Source organism: Symphodus melops (assembly GCF_947650265.1).
Source record: "Symphodus melops genome assembly, chromosome: 6".
In the NCBI taxonomy this organism is placed as follows: domain Eukaryota; kingdom Metazoa; phylum Chordata; class Actinopteri; order Labriformes; family Labridae; genus Symphodus; species Symphodus melops.
Genome location: NC_136696.1, coordinates 20,715,711 through 20,733,524, shown reverse-complemented (window position 1 = coordinate 20,733,524; position 17,814 = coordinate 20,715,711). Strand labels below are relative to the sequence as shown.

Genomic DNA, 17,814 nt, shown 5'->3' with positions numbered 1-17,814 from the left:
TTTCTGTCCTGGGTCGAAGGTTTGCGGCCTAGCTGACTTGTCATAACAGGACTTGTTGCTGCTGGACTCTGCAACTTTCCAACTGCTGTGCAGAAAAATTATTTCAAACAAGATCTCACAGCTTTATGAAACTGAGAAGCAAGTAAATTTGCATGCATTGCATTCATTCATCCACCAAAATCCATTTAGATTGAGAAGTGATGCACTTAAAATGCAATTAATTAGAAAGCCCCGAGTTAGTTAATTTTTTTTTCATCAATTCCCACCCCTAATTGTTTTATATCTCATCTAACATCGTGGATAATCTGATAATCTGGAGCTGACTGAAATAAGTGAGGCGAAATAAGTGTGATTGTTTGCACTTAGTTTTCTGAAGATCACACTTTATGCAATTATACAACATTTAAAAGTAAGTTAAATGAGCGTGAAAAGGATTATGTTTGTGTTTGACTCTAAAACGTATCCAGTACAACAAGATGTGCTGGAGAGGTACAGCTGTGATGACAAATCAGTTCTCACTACTTAGTTTGCAATAAGACACGGTTTATTAAAAGTCTTACAACAGTTTAAAAAACATTTATAAACTATGCACAGCATATCTCATTAAAGTCATATAAAATTATTCAAAACATTCAAACTCAGACACACAAATCTAAATGGTTGTGGATCCAAAGAGAAAAAACAGAGCAACTCATCTAGTACTCCGGTTCATGTAAGAGTAAACCTTTTGGTATTTTGTATTCAGGGTTTCACAGTTTGCGTGGCGGAGTGACAAGAGTTTGACCTTAAACATGCTTTTCTCTGACGCCATTTATCCACGATGGAAGTGTTACACCCAAGAAAACACAAATCAAGAAGAAACTCCTGAGCTAGAATTTTGATGTAAAATACAACTATGAACTCATAGACACCTTTCCAATAAACAAAGGCTATTTACGTCCATGTTTTCAAGGAAGTATTAAAAACCCTCTCAAGGCTACCTTCTCTCTTTTTTTTTTACTTTTATGCTTCTATGTTTTGGAATTGCTGCAATAAATTCAATCATTTCCTCAGTCCAATTCACACAAACACTCTGCAGGCAGCTACAAGTTTAAAGGCTCGTCATCCTGAAACTTTAAAGACTGCATTAAAAAGCATTGTTGGTTCAGCTAACTGGAAATGTGGAGTGTGTTATACACTCCTCTTCCTACCCTCTTTATGACTTGTGTTGGTAGAAGGGGCTGTCAAAGCCACTGTCCTGCTGCCGCCGCTGCTGCAGTTCGGAGAACACAGGCTGTGAACCAACTCCCTGCTGCTTCTTGCCCTCGGCGCCTGGGGTAGGCTCTCTGTGTGAACTCAGTTTTCCATTAAGAAAGTTCTGGGTATGAGTGGTCCTTTTGGCAATTTCATTATAAACAGTCAAGTCAGAAGCGTCTGGGGTGAGGCCGTTAAAGTCTCCTAAGTCACCGGCTGATGTAGAAGAAGCAGAAAAAGGTTTGACTGGTTCTACTTTACGTCCGGAGTGGGAGAGTCTGGAAACCTGGAAGCCTGTCTCTGAGTCGCTGCTGGTCATACTCCAGTCGGTCCGTCTCTCGTCTCTGACCGGAGCCTCCTGGGTAACAAATGGTTGTCTCTGTCCACCTGTGTCTGTTTCTTTGGAGTTAACTCTCTGCAGGTACAGTTCCCTGCTCTTACTCCTCACAGACGCATCGACAAAATCCACCTGGGATGAAGAGGACATCTGTTGAGAAGGTTTGAGAGGGCGGAGGTGTGAATGAGCAGAAGATTGGAGTTTCGGCCCCGAGTCCTCTTCCTTCATAGACACATGTATGTCCCGGTGGCACAAAGGTTTATTCGTCCCTGCAGTGATTAGTCTCTGCTCTGAATCGGAAGTCTTTTCCCTGTGGGACCTCTCCTCTGGCCTGATGTCAGGAAGTTCAGGCAGTGTTGACAGGATCTTACTGTAACCTGCGTGTCTACCTGGAGAGCAGTCAGCTGTGGAAGCAGCTGTCAAACACCCTTTAAGACAAACAGATGCAAACACTGTGGGACTTTTGGGACCAAACAAAGTACAGTCAAGCAGTTCTGCAGAATAGGACTCACTTTGTGAACTGCTCTTTCCTGATTTACTCTTGACAGGCGTCTCTAGCACTTTAGCCATGGCTGCCAGCTTGCTCGCCGCATTCATTATTTTCTTTTCAGCCCTGCAAGAAGACAGGAAGATCAATACAATTACCTTGAGGAGCTATGATGAAGCAAGCAAACACGTTTAGGACAATCATGGTCTCTTGCCCTGTAGTCTTTCCTCCATCCTCCAGTAACTCCTGCAGACAGGTGAGATAATAGCGCCGCATTTTCCTGGCAGTGTCCTGCTGTTCCCTCTGCACCTCCATACGGATGGTCTCTGCTGCTCGCTCCCGGCTTTCCTGAAGGTACCGCCGCATGTCCTCTGCAATAAAAACATACGATTTCTGCTATTACAGTATTTACAAGAACGGAGCTTAGCAAGGATGCAAATATGCAAACCTGCTTCATGAAGTCGTTTTTATAAAGTATGGATCACGCTCTCATCTCCTGCTCGACAATAAAAACCTCCCTTTAGCTTCTACTACCAACCTCTGATCTTTTCCACAGTCATCAGGTATTGCTGCTTCATCTCCACCAGGCCCTGCTGGTGATTCCGTTGTTGATCAGAGCTTCTGCAAGAAAGGACAAGTATATTTTTGCCATTTTTATTTCATTCATTATGGGGCACAGATGGCCTGGCAGTTGAAAAGGGATTTGTTTTGGATAAAGTGAAAGAGTCATTGGCTTTTGAACTAAAGATAAAAAAAATGATGAAACTCCACAAACCCAGAGGATTCTTTGGCTCTCTTCACTTCGTCTAGCTGCTGCAGATGTTCCTCCTTTGCCTTTTGTAATCTGCTGTCATGTTCATCTACAAAACACAGCATTGTTGTTCAGAAAAATAGGTTTCAATAATAGTTGCAGAAACACTGAGATGCATTTAATACCTTTTAGATGTTGCATGGCACTTTTGTGCTCTCGAACGCTGTGCTGGAGTTGACGACAGGCTTTCTCTAAATGTCTCTGGAGCTCCTGACTCTTCTTCTGCAGCCTGCTTGTAGTTTCAGAGCAATCCTTCCTGCAACAAACCTGCTCCATCCTCTGGCTCAAACAGCCTGAACACAACCAACAACATCAACAACATACTCAACGCTACACTGAATGATTCATACTGGAGGTCGTTCGATTAAAAGTGCGCAGCACGTACTTTGAATTGTGTTGATTTCCCTTTCATGCTGTAGCTGTGTTTCCTTGATCACTTGGCTTAGTCTCTCCTCACTTGTCTGTGGGGTAATAAATGAAACTCGTAAAAGGAAAACCAAACTCAAACATTTTTCCACTAGATGATTAACGGTTACAATGACTTACTTTCTTCCACTCCTTTTTGGTTTGAGATACTGCTCTGTCTATTATTTCTGCACAGAATGTTTGGATGATGTGTGTTATATCGTCTGATGCAGCTCTGTTGCTCCTCTTCATGTCTGCAGTGACTGGATGATCTGTTTTAGGATCCATCTGAAACTGTTCCTGCATCTCTGCCAGACCAGTCTGAAGCTCTGCTATAAATTCCTTTCTTGTCTGCTGTCTCTGAGCCTGCTCCCGCTCTTTCCACTCCTGCTCTCTGGCGCGTAGAGTCTGCTGTAGCTTGGCCTCCATCTGCAGAAGCAGCTCCTTCTTCTGGAGCGCTGCCTGCTCCCTGGTCTGCTGCAAAGACTGCTCCAGCTGATTGCGCTGCTCTTGCAGCTTGTTTTGGTACACCTGCTCAGTGCGGGCCTGGATGACAGCCGCCTCCTGCTGTTTGTCTCGGTTCCAGACTGCTCTAGCTGCGGCCAGCTCAGCTTTCAGCAGGGCTGCTTGCTCACTCCTCACTACCTCCAGCTGGCTCTGAAGAGCTGCCACCTCTTCCTGGAGCTCCTCCATCTTTTGTGTCCCAGAGTTCTGCTCCTCTAACTGGTTCCTTTGTTTCTTATGCCACTGTAACATTACGATTGAAGAATATACACGATCAGAAAGAAAAGCTAAGTGAGCGCAGGGGCTGATTAAAAACAAAACCTTGACATACCTGTTGTTCTATGTGTTTTACTTGTAGTGCTTCCCATTTCTCTCTCTCTGTTTGGAGTGCAGCTTGATATTCTGGTATCGAAGTCAAATCCTCAATCCAGCGACTGTAGGCCCTGGTTATTGTACCTTCAACCTACAGAAATGTATTATACTCTTAACTCTAACGCATGCATGAAGCCTAAGCAAGATGAGAGCTTTGGAGTACTTAGGTTTTGTCACTTAAAAAAATGCACAGAGGCACTTTGGTTAAGTAGCACAGAAATAGTCAGGTCAATCCACTAACCTGTTTGGCCATGTCCTCCAGGTGTTTCTCGTGCAGCTCTCTCTGAACTTGTTTTCTGGCTTCCTCCACAGCTTTGCGTTTGACTTTGTCAGCTTCCAGTTGCAGCTGCTGTTTCTGGGCACTCAGCCTGGAGTCCAATTCACCAACTGTCACGCTGCTCGCCTCATAATGACCTGTCTGACAGGTTGATTCGGTGGTCTCTCTGTCTCTCTCTCTTCTGGCCTCCTCCAGCCTTTTGACCCAGGTCTCCTCCACCTGTAGAAAAAAATAAAATAAAAAATCAGTACAAAATTTCAAGGGAAAAAAAAAAACCCCAGTAGAGAGTTGAGCAGTGATTTTGGGGAAATCCTACCTTTTGAAGATCTTCCTTACAAGCAGCCTTGACCAGATCTACTTCAGAGTTCACATGGAGCTGGATCTCAGCCTCCTTTTCTTTGGACCACAGATCCTTGAGCTGGTTTATTGAGGCCTGATGCTGAGCTTCAAGCTCCGCCCTCAGTTTCACCAAAGCTGCTTCACTGTCCTCTCTCGACTTTAGCTGGAAACAGCGATATTAACGATAAAACATTCACAAATATTTCGTGTTGGTTACAGTCAACTTCATCACAGAGAAAAAAAAAAAGGAAGTCGGCACAAAAGATGAATTGTGATATTAACTTTCTAATGAGTATCAAGCCAGAACAAATGGTAATAATATTTTCTCTTTTGAATTTTTAACATCATCCTAACTTCTTCTTCTATCTTCTTTAAAATTATATATTTTTTGTATCTTGAATACCTCGTCATCCCTTATCGAAGCCTCCTCCTCCTCCTCCTCCCTCTTGCGCGCACTTTCTTCAAGCATGTCCTTCTCCTTACAGACAGATATGTAACACTCCTGCACGGCCAGCATCTTATCATTGACCTCAGACAGCTTGGTCCTGTCAAAATGTTATCAGTCTGTTAATGAGCTACCAAGGCCTCCAGAATACTGTTTTTTTCTTCTTCTAAAGTCCTCAGGACTTACTGTATCTGTTGGACCTGCTGCTCGTGATGTGCAGTCAGCCGCTCAATCTGAGCGTCATGTTCCAGCATGAGCTCTGTTCTGATCCGGTTCACCACGTCGTCCCTGTACTGCTGATGAATCCGCTCAGTCCTCCACAAACACACATATACAGTATGAGGAAGTGTAATGATTTCCAATCAATGATCAATTTCATGCACAAGAACCATTCCAGCACATGTAGGACACCTACACCACCGACCTACATATCTGACGGCTGGCTTTAAAAACAATAAAATAAATATTGGAAGCAACAGTATTTTATACCATGAAAGCTATTCCTGAGAAATCTGAAGTTAAAATTCAGCTCTGAGCTTAAATTCATCCTATTTAGTATGACGGGGTCAGACGCCCTTTTTGAAACTCATCAGTCTGGTAATAAAGCCGCTGTCCTCTGGAGAAGCCGAGGTAGCGCATATTGTGGATGTTTGTTTTTAAATCCCAGGAGACTTGGATATGTTCCCACACAGCAGCAGTCACTGATATGGATATCTGGACTTCATCATGGACTAGCTGGCTACTGCTAACAGTACTAACACAAACGTACTCCGTGCCAGTATTACACTCTGCACAAGCTTCGCTGTAAATTAGCTCTGAATTTCAGAAACCTGAAAGATGTTCCATTTGTTGACTTCTCATTTCTCTGGCACTAAAACTCTTCCTGACACAAAATATAATGAATTTAACGTTGCTAAGTTCACATTTCAGCACAAGAAATGTTTTAATATGTTAACCTTTGACAGTCACATTAAACACCGTATGTAGTCATGTGCCTTCAAATGTATTTGCATCATCATGACGTTGGTGAGTGGACACAGGCGCAGAGGACCTCTTCTAGGTTCAATAAGAAGTGTGCACAGTGCGTCCAGGATTACAGCTGAATCCTCCTTGTACCTCTCAGCAGCTTCCTGTTTCTCCTGGTCCAGTTCTTGGATCATCTCTCTCATCTTGGTGCAAAGCTCGACGTTGGCCGACCTCACCTTCTCCTCGCTCTGTTTCAGTTCCTTGTTCTTCTTTTCTAACACCTTGAGTTTGGATCAGAGGACAAAATCTATCATCCAATCTTTTCTTATGGTCTAAAACAAAGAGAATCAGTCTGAAGATAAACTATGACTAACCTCCACTTGTTCCTGCAAGTGTCGTTTGTCTTCCTGTAGTTTCATGAACTCTTTCTGAGACTCCCCAGTTAGGTCCAGATGTTTCAGCTGGCTGCTCTCCCTGATCTGTGAACACGTGCAGCTTCATTTTATGAGACCATGTTTGCATTAGAGCTCTTTGTTAATGCATACACTTAACATTGTAGAGAAAATGCAAAAACATGTCACTTAAATCCTTTCAGGTCTGTTATTGTCGAAGAAGTTTGTGATTTGAAATCAGCAATAGGCACATTGTGTGTGGTGCTGTACTCACAGAAGAGCTCAGCTTGGCTTCATCTAGCTGCGTCTGCAGCTCGCTCACTCTGCCCTGACAGAGCTGGAGCTCCTCCTGCATCTGACTGATCTTCTGACGCTTCACCTTCAGGCTCCCCAGGCAGCGCTGCATCTCCACTCGCAGCAGCCGCAGAGCTTCATCTTTGGGCAGCTTGGAGTCTGACAGGTGAGCCAGGGCAGTACTGACCCGACAGAATGGAAAGGATGATTTCAATGGAGTATGAAGTCACCAATAGCTACAAACAGTGCAGAGAGACTCAGTCACTGTGTAAGTTACCTGTGAACGCTGCCATTTTTCCTGTTTGCTTTCTTTAATCCTAAATCCATGCAGGATTCAGAGAGCTGGTTCTCCCACTCACTGCTCACATCCAAAACAATAACTCCATGTTTCACAGCAGACTCATAAAGAGTGATCTGCTCCTTTAAATCAGACAGATCCTCCTTTAGGAAACAAATACAAGATGGACATGTTGACCAAACATGACCAAACGTGATTTTTGGCTCTGATGTTATGAGGTCAATCTCATTTTAAAAACAAACAAACAAACCTGAAGGACTTTGTTCATATTTTCACTGAGTGCCTTTGCTGATTGAGCCTGTTGTAGTTTTATCTGAACCCGAGTCAACTCCTGCACTGAACCTTTAGGAAATAAACCAACCCACAGAGAACAGACGGTGTTTACACATCTGATATTCACTTTCTTCGATTCCTAGAAATGTGTTCGTAGACTGCGCTCACTCACTCGTCTGCAGCAGCTTGGCACATTGTTGCTGACTCTCCTCCAGGCGCTGAGTGAGGGTGTTGACAACTCTGGCTCTTTCCAGTTGCTCTTCTTCCCTTTGCCGCTCCAGCTGCTTCACCTGCTCCTGATACCTCTGACTTAAGTCAATCTGGAGACACAGCCGATAACACAGGTGCCTGTTAGAGTCCTGAAAGCATGTGCTGGAGACAGCTTGCCTCAAAACATTCATTTAGCACAGACCTGATCATTCAGGGCCAGAGAAGCGGAGTCTAGCTCCTGCTGCAGTGTCAATAATGCAGAATTGTGCTGTTCCTTTAAGACGGCGAGGTCTCTGTCGTGCTGCTCCCGTGTTCTGGACAGAGTATCAGAGCGACAAAGCTCCAACATCTGCTGCTTCATGCTGTCCACTGCAGCCTCGGCCACCCTCTGCTTCTTTGTGTTCTGTACAACAAAATGGAGCCGAGTCGTTTACACTAATAAAATAAACAAATATTAACAAAGGTTTCAATGAAGGCATCAACATGTTTCAGAAAGTGTTAGGCAGGATAAATCTGGGTGAGTTGGAGAGAGCGATACATAACATGTAAGCTGGGCATTATGACTATTGACCTCATCACTCTCTTCAGGATCAAAATGTTATTAATTACATACTAAGCTCTGCATGGCCTGACTCCTACTAACATCACTGAATTACTGTGTCCTTATTCTAGCAGCCCCCTTCCTGGATCTTCTGATCAAGGCCTTTTTAACAGTGCCTCGCTCTTAATCTAAAACCCAAGCTGACCATACATTCACAGGGCCAGCTCTGATTTACTTAAATCTTGAATTATATGAATGCGTTACTTTCGTATTCCATCTTAAACGATTCAGACTATGAGGAGGAGGACAAACGGAATGTGCGAGTGTGTGTAACGTACCTCCTGGTCTCTCTCATTAAGGACCTGTACTTGCTGCTCCATTGCCTTCAATTTGTTTTGCATTTGAACTTCTCTCTGCTTCGCCTGTTCAACCAATTGAATTGATTCCTTAAGACTTACTGCAAGGCCATCCTTTTCATCTATTAATGATAAAAAAATAATAATAATTTATCACATAGCAGGACATCCAGCAAGAGCACAAAGACAAGAGGCCAACACAGTGTCCACTGTCTCTCTGTAGGCAGTACAATTCCTCTTGCAGCCACCAGGGGGCCAATACAGTATCCTTTCATGTATTTATCTAAAGTACAGTGCAGATATAGTATATAATACTTGGCATTTATGTGAAGACATGTGCTGTTTTTTTCCCCTTTTGTTGATATCATCGAAGGTCTAAATTGATATGCAATCAGCCATCGGTTCTTCAAGATTTATTGATAAAAAATAACCCTATTCTTTCAAAGACCGTTTAGTGAAATGTTCATCCAAGTCTTCAAGGTGACCTGAAGTAAGAAACGTATTCATAGTGATAGGTTTCATTTCTACAACAGCTCAAGTTTGCTTTTTTTTTTTTAATTTTATAAATGGACTAATAAATGAAAACATGCAAAGCTCACATTTTAGTCTTTTAAGTTTTACAGAGTCAGTATATTCACATTAGTTTACATGTGCTGTAAAATACAATAACGGTAACACATTTTTTAGGAGAACAACCTGCCTGAAACGTACCTTTGGCAATAGCAAACTGATGCTCGATGTATCTCATATTACGCCTTGAATCCTCCAGTTTCCTTTCCAAGTCTTCCACTTGCCTCTGCTGAGCCTTGTGTAAAATCTGCAGCTGAGCCAGCTGCTCTCTATCAGCAGTTTCTGAAATATAGCGCACACAAAATTACCACCAAACACTGAAGACTTGTGGAAAAAAATTAGGAGACATTTTACATTTCAGCATTGGCATTTTCGAGGAGATGTTACATTAAAACACTTAGGGCTCCCAGTCTGTGGCCCCCTCCGTCTTCACATCACGATGGATAATACAATGACAGAAACTCAGGCACTAAGTGAGCTTCAACCATTCTGCAATTAAAGTTACACTCTAGCAGTCTAGCTGAATACATCCCTTCATTTCACACAAACTGAACGCAAGCAAACCAACATTTCTTTAAAAGAGTCACTTTATAAGCAAACTACTGAGGCCTCTGTTTCTTCAGATCATTCAACTGGACACGTTTGTTCCAGTTCAATTTTACAAATTCCTACATTGTCTCAGATCACTTTTCAACCAGCACTGTTTTGTGGCTTGTATGTCAGAACACTTTTTTACTAATAGTTTAGTAACCGAATCCAGACTCACGCTGCGTCGAGTCGAGGAAGTCTCTTTGCAGATGGTCAAGTTGACCGTGCTGGGGAGCAGCCTGGGAGTTAAGCATCTTTGGCTGATGGGCAGGATGTTGGGGGTTGTAACTGGCCATGTACTGTTCTGCAACTCCGTCTCCCACTGCAGACCTCACATTCTGAAGCAAACAGTGTTTTTAACATGAAGGAATGATTGTGATTATTACTCAAAAATAAACCAAGTCAAAATCGTACAATTAAGAAAACAGACTCGTTCCGACGGTTTCCTTTGGTTTGACTTCCAGACAACAAGATGCTCATGTCAAATTACAGTTAACTTCAAATGTACAGTGTATACATTTCAAACGCACAGAAGTTCAGTTAAAAAAACAAACAGCTTTTTTTCAAATGTTCTATGATCCGTTAAGAGAACAACAAGCAAACGTTCTTACTATGCTGATTTGATTTAAGGGACTGCAGATGTAAATTTGGTGCAATGCATCAAATGGTTACATCTATGTTTTTTATTGCACATTGTCCCTCACAATTAAAGTTGAAATTGAAATTGATTTGTTTTACTGAAAAGATATAATAGACCAAATACCAATATCCACTCACCTGAAAATGGTGTCCGGCATTGTTGTGGTCCCTGTGGCCTTCCTCTTCATGATACACTGCAGCCTTGTTAGTGCCCTGGGTGTGTGGTTTAGAACCGTACTCATCTGTTGTCTCTGTAGATTGTTCTGTGCCCATGCTGGTGTAAGTATAATCTCCCTGTGAGAAGCAATGCTCCTGTGACTGCTGGTTCCAAGTGTGAGGCTGACTTTGAATCTGACCCAGGTGTCCATTGGTTTGAACAGCTCCGTCCCCATAGTTATAATCGTCCTGAAAGTATTCATCACCCTCAACTTAAGTCTTCAAAAAGATAATGATGTCAACAGAATAGTTAACCACTAACTTGTTACCCACTTGTTCATGAGAGGTTGGCCTTGGATGAACTGACCATTGTTGACTCCATGTGGACTCAGGGCTGAAAGAAAAGGGCATAAACAGCATAACTGCGGGATTGCACTGTGATTGGGTATGTCACTCGGTTTTGAACAACACCAGAGGAGCTTCAAATCGGAGCTTCCTAATGTGTCTGCAGCAACGTGTGTGTGTTACCTGTTTCCAGTGTTTTTATTGCTTATTGCAGAGTACTCCAGCTCTGGGGAGGAGGAGTCTCTGCTGTCCTCCAGCATGTCATCAGGCAGGTCTGTGAGCAGTTTCTGCAGCTGTGGAAAAACAGCACACGCAAATGAGTCACCAAGGTTGCCCCGCAACCAAGTTGTAAAGAAACACAGATATAACTGAGAACCAATCACTGACAGTCTGAGAGAGAGAATGAAAAAAAAGAGAGAGAAAAGCACATTTGTAAATTATTGAAAACGGACAACAAAAAAGTTCTGCTTTAAAAGAAAAGTGCAGCTAAAAAAATGTTAAACGGGTGTCAGTGTTTATCATAAGTTGTTCCTTCATGTGATTTTAAAGTTTAAAACATATCAAATATTAAAGTCATTCAGCAAAAATCCAAAATCTGTGCTGGTTTGAAATCCTTAAATGTTAGCATTTACATCTTTAGATGTTTTCTTTGATCAGTCATGAAGGTAATACTTAGCTGCTGCATTTTTCCCATAAAGCTCTGTTTGTTTAAAATATGTTAATTTGATCATAACAAACAAAAATAACAAAACTTTGACAAGCAATTCTGTAATTTAGTCAAGTCGTGTTAGTCCTTATTGCAACAAAAACCAGACCATCCGTTCTTTGTGTCAGTGACAGATTGAGCCGGCTTGTTTTACAACCAGCCATGTGTGATAGAACAAGCACAGCCAGCTGGACTTACTTCCCACAAGGACTGCTGAATACTCCTCAAATCCTCCGTAGTGTCCACAACCAAAGGACCCATGTTATCCTTCTTACACATTTAACAAACATATAAGAGGCACTTCTTCAGCTGTGAAGCTAGTAGCTACATGACAACCTCCAACAGTAATCTTTCTGTAGAGAAGACCTTCCGTGTGAAGCATCCAAAACGTGCCTGGTATGTTGTTGGCTCCCTGCAGTACTGCTGTGTTTTGCTCGCAGTGAACTCCATTGTTCAGACAAAACATATAGCAAGGTTAACTGGAGCAGAAACATTCCCATCACTTGTGTGGTGGCACACGTTTTTTTTCACTCATCCAGCTCACATTCAATCCATAGGCTATACCAAAACAAAAACCTTTAGGCCAAATATTCCAGGAAGTCCAAATCAGCTGAGAGTCAAAACCCCAAAGAAATATTCACAGACAGCTCATTCATGCTTGCTGTAATCATTATAAGTGAAGCAACAGAGAAACAAGGTCACCTAAAATGAGAGAAAGTAGGGAATCCACAGTTTCAGTGTGACACACCTGGAAGGAGGCCTTTACCTTGAGCCAATAATAGCTCAGATTTATGGCGTAACAGATTGTAGGTGTGAGTTAAATAAACAGCGCATGAAGGTGGAGCTGTGAAGCGGAAAGTGATTGTGAAACTTAAACCTTAAATTCTTCCCGAAACAACACTGACCTCAGGACAAACATATACATGGTGAAGCAGAAGGTAATGAAACATACTGAACAATCAACATGGCTATTTACATCATAAAAGAATACACTTTGGTAGTTACCGTTTTATCTCTGTAGTGATTTCATGTTGTGGCAAAAAATCTCTTAAGCACAATATACTCTCCAAATGAAGGTTTCATAAAATTGCATGAAGTGGCTATCATCCGTCTTCCCAAACAGTGCAGTATGTGAAAAGGGGAAAACAATATCTGATTACCTCTTGCTCTCTTGCATAGTCCTCCTGGTCATACTCCTCTTCATCGTGCTGTGTTTGAAGAGCAGCACTGTCAAAATCAATGGACATGATGCAAACCCTGTTTGTGTAGGGTGCTCTGTGGAGAGGTGAAAGAGGAAGAAACATGGGGAAAGTATTTACAACGAATTATTATGATCATTATGCTCGACATTAGCGTACCAATCAGAAAACATTAAACGACCACTTACCCGCTTGCAGTAATGGACTTTACGTCTCTATTGAAGCATTATTTATTATCTATTTGGGTGACATTATTAGCTGTGTCAATATTACTGTTGACAAAGCAGCGACGCTCGCTAACTTAAGGTAACCCTTGTTAGCTTGCCTTTGTTATAGTGAGCGCAACAACAACAAAAAAGTCCCTCGGGATGCTTTGAAAAACTACAACTACAACTCTGCCGATCAGTGTTGTAGATTCGTTACCTATTTAAACAGTACAATGTAACTTTTAAGTTAAGCTGGCCTGACAGTTAACTTCGAGATGTACGAAGCTAACGTTAGCTTCGGCTGGCCGGCTTTAAGAGACTCGCCCACTTTGAAAAGTCGCGCGCGTTCACAGCGCCAACCCACCGCGTCAGGATCAGCTCCAAGACACACACACACACCGAGTCATTTCACACTATGCTTTCACATCGCCTTGATTTACTAGTGCCTCAAACAGACACGCTACATAATTTAACATCAGTTATAGATTGATAAATCATGCATTTTGAAGAGTCATTCATCTATTATTGAATTGTACGGTGGCTGACTCGAAGGTGTCAGCATTTACGCTCATTTTGGCAGTTTGGTTTCTATGACAACAAAAGTAGAAAAATAAAGAAATATACCTAGTTAATTTGTTGAAAATTTTAGGGACATTTCTTATTCACGAAGCCAAATTTAGTAACTAAATCTTCTTTTATTGCGTTAGGTAAGGAAACGGAACAGTACATCAAAACCATCTATGATTCCAAAAATAAGAAAGCTGCTAAAACCATTCAGCCATGCTCTATTTTCAATCTATTTAACTGAAACTCCCCTCTGCTCTTTACTAATGTAATTCTGTATTAATAAGTTTGCTTGTAGAAAGAAAAACACGCCCATTTGTGGTTAGACGTAGATGTAGGCGTGTTACCTTGGAGACGAATCCTCTGGGTCACCTTACACAAACAAAGGTATATATGTTTGAGTTATCAAAAACACATGACATTTTAGAAAATGTAATTATTATGGTATTACTATTTTATCCTGAAAGGGAATGCTGTGATGTCATTACGTCGCACCAGTTCCGTTACGCATCGCTCACGTGTTACCTCTCCACGCCCCTCTGGATGCTTCCTAGAGTTTTGACGCTGCGTCTTCGTGGGTCTTCACAGTCTTGACTGACTCATTTCTGTCAGAAACATGTTGAACATCCTCTACTGAGCCGAATTCGTGTTGAGGAACGTACGTCAGTTCAGCGCCTTTTTTCGCATCCGGAAATCCTCCTGTGACTGTCAGCTGACAGGATAGGAAAAAACATTGAGCTCTCCTGGACGACAACAAGGAACATTAAGAATCTGATTTTAGCTTCTTTTTTTGTCACCGTTTGGAGAAAGAAGAGATGGCTGCAAACCCACCTAAATTAAGAGTTGGAATTACTGCCAGTGAAAGGTGAGTTGCATGAAAACACATTAATTGTCACTGAGATAAAGCGATGATATTAAAAAAAAAACTGTGGAGGAAATTGACGAGACCTTATTTATTGATTCTCTTTTTTTACAGACTACAAAACTTGAAAAATGCATTTGAGACAAAGTATGGTGAAGCTCCTCTCTTCTATGCATGCGCACCGGGACGAGTGAATCTAATAGGTAACTACTTATAACAGTTTGGTTTACTTTATTATGTGTCGATTTAAGCATTTGTTCTGACGTTGCTATATTTGAAACACCATGGCCCTACAAGCACACAATCATTCTGGTTCTAGAGAGTTGAAAAAATAAATATATTTGTAATTTAATCAAAATCATTTTGTTGATTTTCTTATAATACGTGTTTCATGATCCTGATTAATTACTATTTAATTACATGTCATTTAACAGGAGAACACATCGATTATTGTGGCTATTCAGTTCTTCCAATGGCTATCGAACAGAGTATCCTTGCAGCTGTATCTGTGAACAATTCAGGGACTCTCACACTGACCAACACGAATCCTCAATACCAGTAAGATATTAAACACGTTCTTTTGTTATTCAATTAGAGCTTTAAAACCTACACAGCATCATGTTTTTTGTCACATTGCAGGGATTTCACTGTGTCCTGTTCGGATGATATTGCTATAGACAGAGACAATCCAAAGTGGTATTATTATTTTCTCTGTGGGGTCAAAGGCATCCAGGTAAGACATTTTATTGTGTTCTAATTCATGCATGGCTAAATGGGTAGAATTTAGCGTGCAGTATTTCGTCAAAGTGATGCAACCCCCAAACAAGGTAAACCTTTCTTTTGTGTGTTTTTACAGGAGAAGTTTGAGATTGCTCGGTTATCAGGGATGTCATGCCTCGTAGATGGAACCATTCCACCCAGCTCAGGCCTGTCAAGTTCAAGTGCCTTAGTCTGTTGTGCCGGGCTCGTAACAATGGAGGCAAATCAAAAGTCCCTCTCCAAGGTAAAATGAAGTCATTAACCACAAGTGAATACGTGTTGCATGTATTTTTCATGCAAATATCCACATAACATAAAAACAAACCATTTAACAAGCAAGTATAAGCTTCTTTTCTTGTAGTCAATATTTGTAAGTATTTGATGTGTTTTGTATTCCCTTTAATCCCCCAGGTGTTGTTGGCTGAGATATGTGCCAAAAGTGAGCGCTACATTGGCACAGAGGGAGGCGGCATGGATCAGTCCATCTCATTCCTGGCAGAGAAAGGAACTGTAGGTGGCAATTCTTTCAGCACATTAACTACAACCAGTTTTGCAAGTTACTTTGGCACTTTTTTTTTTTCAAACCATTTATTTACCAAGTAAACATCTGAAGAATGCTTCATAAGTGTCATAAGTCTCTAATATTTAAGTAATGAGCAAAATAAAAATATTTCATTAAGTGTGTTATTGTAAATGATCATTTTAATAGTTTTGTATTGTGAAATTGTCTGTCAGGCAAAGCTGATTGAGTTTCAGCCTCTGCGTGCCACTGATGTCAAGCTCCCGGATGGGGCCGTGTTTGTGATCTCCAACTGCTGCTTGGAGATGAACAAAGCTGCTTCTTCTCACTTCAACATCCGTGTGGTGGAGTGCCGAATTGCAACAAAGGTACCTTGATCCTGTCCAGTGGTTCTCAGCCTGTTTCCAGGCATGTATATATTATATATGTTTGCTGTCAGAGTGCAGTCACAGTGGCAGTCCGTACAGTACTCAACCCTAAAGTGCGTCCTTATAAACTATAGAATAGCATGTGTTTGGGGTTGAAAGGTATACAATACTTAATAACAGTAAAAAGAAAAATGTCTTTGTATATGTGAACTCAGATGCTGGCGAAGGCACGGGGTCTGGACTCCAGCAGGTTGCTGAAGCTGGCCCAGGTTCAGATGTATCTGAAAGCCTCCCTGGAGGAGATGCTGGCTCTGGTGGAGGAGGTGTTACATCCTGAGCCGTACAGTCGAGAGGAGATCTGCAGGATGCTGGGCGTCACCTCCGAACAGTTCTCCAAAGAGCTGTTGAGCGCTAACACTCAGCATGGTGAGCAATGTAACAAAGCCACACCTTTGTGTATCTGTTCATCTCTCTCTCTCTTACTGATGAAGGAAAATCATTATGTCTACTGAAACGTTGAACGAGGACAGGTTAGATAGCTGATTAGTAAGTTAAAATTCCTCTAAAAATGTTCAAATATAATCTATTGTGATATGAGGATTTTATTTTGTATGATCTCATTTCATTAATTTTTTTTTAAAGCCGATTTGTCACTTCTTTCTTTCTTTTAGTTACACATTTCAAGCTTCATCAGAGAGCCAAACATGTGTACGGTGAAGCTGCCCGGGTGCTGCAGTTTAAGAGCGTGTGCGACTCTGAACCTGCCGAATCCGTGCGTTTGCTGGGAGAACTGATGAACCAGAGCCACGCAAGCTGCAGAGATCTGTATGAGTGTAGCTGCACTGAACTGGATCAACTGGTGGACATCTGTCTGTGAGTACAAAAAGGTCCCTCCTCTCTCATTTCTCGAGTCGATTTTCTAGAACAACTGCAGTTTTTATTCTGCATTTGCTTCATGCTTCGACATCGATGGTTGCTGCTTGGTCATGCCTGATTATCGTCTCCATTTCTTTTGATTCTAGGAAGTCGGGGGCTGTGGGCTCCCGGCTGACAGGAGCAGGATGGGGTGGTTGTGCTGTTTCCATGGTACCCTGTGAGAAAGTGGACTCTTTCCTTCAAGCAGTGAGGGAAGCCTACTACCTTCCTGACCCACGCAGAGCAGCAATGGAGAAACAAAGTCTGTTTGTGTCAAAGCCAGGTGGAGGTGCTGCAATTTTCCTCGAGGAGTGAAAACATTTATGTAGCTTCCATTAAATACTCGACTACTTGCACACTCGAGGCAGAAGGAACTTGTAATGACAAAGTAATCCAACAGTAAGGTGTCTGTGTTTACACTTTCCCCTTTTGAGATTATTCTTAATCATACAATAATTACATAAGGGGCCAAACATGATCTACAGGGATTCACTTTTATACAAAGGGAACCGTTTTTATGTTGTCAAGAATGAGAATTGAGAATAAAGGGCTTTTGTTTAAATTGATTATGTATATCTTATTCACAGTGTGACCATTGTTATCAGAAAAACAAATCACATTTTTAAAAAACTGTTTTGCTAACAGTGTGTTTGTGATGGACAAACCTGATTTATAAAATCACCTGCTGTGCTCCAACATGTGAATGTGATCAATGTTCAGGTCAGCAGAGAGCGGTGATGGTGGAGGCTCAAAATGTGCTACTGTACTGTTCTGAATATCTGCAGCACTTTCAGTCTCTTCAGGGACCTTCACACGTCATTGCTGATTTTCATGCTCAATAAATGACCTCTTCTAAAATGTTTGGAGTTTGATGAAC

The 17,814-nt window shown here is 41.7% G+C and overlaps 2 protein-coding genes across 3 annotated transcripts; one reads left to right on the top strand and one right to left on the bottom strand.

The window, feature by feature from the left end:
• Positions 1-526: 526 nt before the first annotated feature.
• On the bottom strand, positions 527-14,069 carry cep152 (centrosomal protein 152). 2 transcript variants are annotated; one of them, XM_079346688.1, is made up of 28 exons: positions 13,861-14,069; positions 12,705-12,819; positions 11,022-11,131; positions 10,827-10,887; positions 10,476-10,742; positions 9,877-10,036; positions 9,252-9,392; positions 8,523-8,662; positions 7,846-8,046; positions 7,606-7,753; positions 7,411-7,502; positions 7,140-7,303; positions 6,843-7,044; positions 6,551-6,655; positions 6,327-6,457; positions 5,397-5,525; positions 5,169-5,310; positions 4,743-4,928; positions 4,391-4,645; positions 4,109-4,240; positions 3,415-4,020; positions 3,254-3,329; positions 2,994-3,161; positions 2,833-2,917; positions 2,596-2,678; positions 2,272-2,428; positions 2,083-2,183; positions 527-1,998 (listed from the first exon to the last, which is right to left on the bottom strand). In XM_079346688.1, exons 2-28 carry the CDS (start codon positions 12,789-12,791, stop codon positions 1,196-1,198), a joined length of 4,932 nt encoding a protein of 1,643 aa, XP_079202814.1. In that variant the 5' UTR covers positions 12,792-12,819; positions 13,861-14,069; the 3' UTR covers positions 527-1,195. The 2 variants fall into 2 exon arrangements, with proteins under 2 accessions (XP_079202814.1, XP_079202813.1); XM_079346687.1 differs by lacking the exon at positions 13,861-14,069 and adding an exon at positions 12,932-13,508.
• Positions 14,070-14,093: 24 nt separating this feature from the next.
• galk2 (galactokinase 2) lies at positions 14,094-17,795 on the top strand. Its single transcript, XM_079346689.1, has 10 exons — positions 14,094-14,378; positions 14,490-14,578; positions 14,810-14,933; positions 15,015-15,108; positions 15,232-15,378; positions 15,546-15,644; positions 15,870-16,022; positions 16,238-16,448; positions 16,694-16,895; positions 17,045-17,795. The coding sequence occupies exons 1-10, from the start codon at positions 14,329-14,331 to the stop codon at positions 17,250-17,252; spliced, it is 1,377 nt and encodes a 458-aa protein (XP_079202815.1). The 5' UTR covers positions 14,094-14,328; the 3' UTR covers positions 17,253-17,795.
• Positions 17,796-17,814: the final 19 nt, after the last annotated feature.

Excerpts from the sequence above, each read along its gene's own strand:
- cep152 (XM_079346688.1), bottom strand. The coding sequence starts at position 12,791 with ATGTCCATTGATTTTGACAGTGCTGCTCTTCAAACACAGCACGATGAA. Across the intron at positions 7,503-7,605 it reads TGCCAAGCTGCTGCAGACGA|GTTCAGTGCAGGAGTTGACT; the intron begins GTGAGTGAGCGC and ends TATTTCCTAAAG. Across the intron at positions 2,429-2,595 it reads GACTGTGGAAAAGATCAGAG|AGGACATGCGGCGGTACCTT; the intron begins GTTGGTAGTAGA and ends TTTTTATTGCAG.
- galk2 (XM_079346689.1), top strand. The coding sequence starts at position 14,329 with ATGGCTGCAAACCCACCTAAATTAAGAGTTGGAATTACTGCCAGTGAA. Across the intron at positions 15,645-15,869 it reads TCCTGGCAGAGAAAGGAACT|GCAAAGCTGATTGAGTTTCA; the intron begins GTAGGTGGCAAT and ends ATTGTCTGTCAG. Across the intron at positions 16,023-16,237 it reads AGTGCCGAATTGCAACAAAG|ATGCTGGCGAAGGCACGGGG; the intron begins GTACCTTGATCC and ends ATGTGAACTCAG.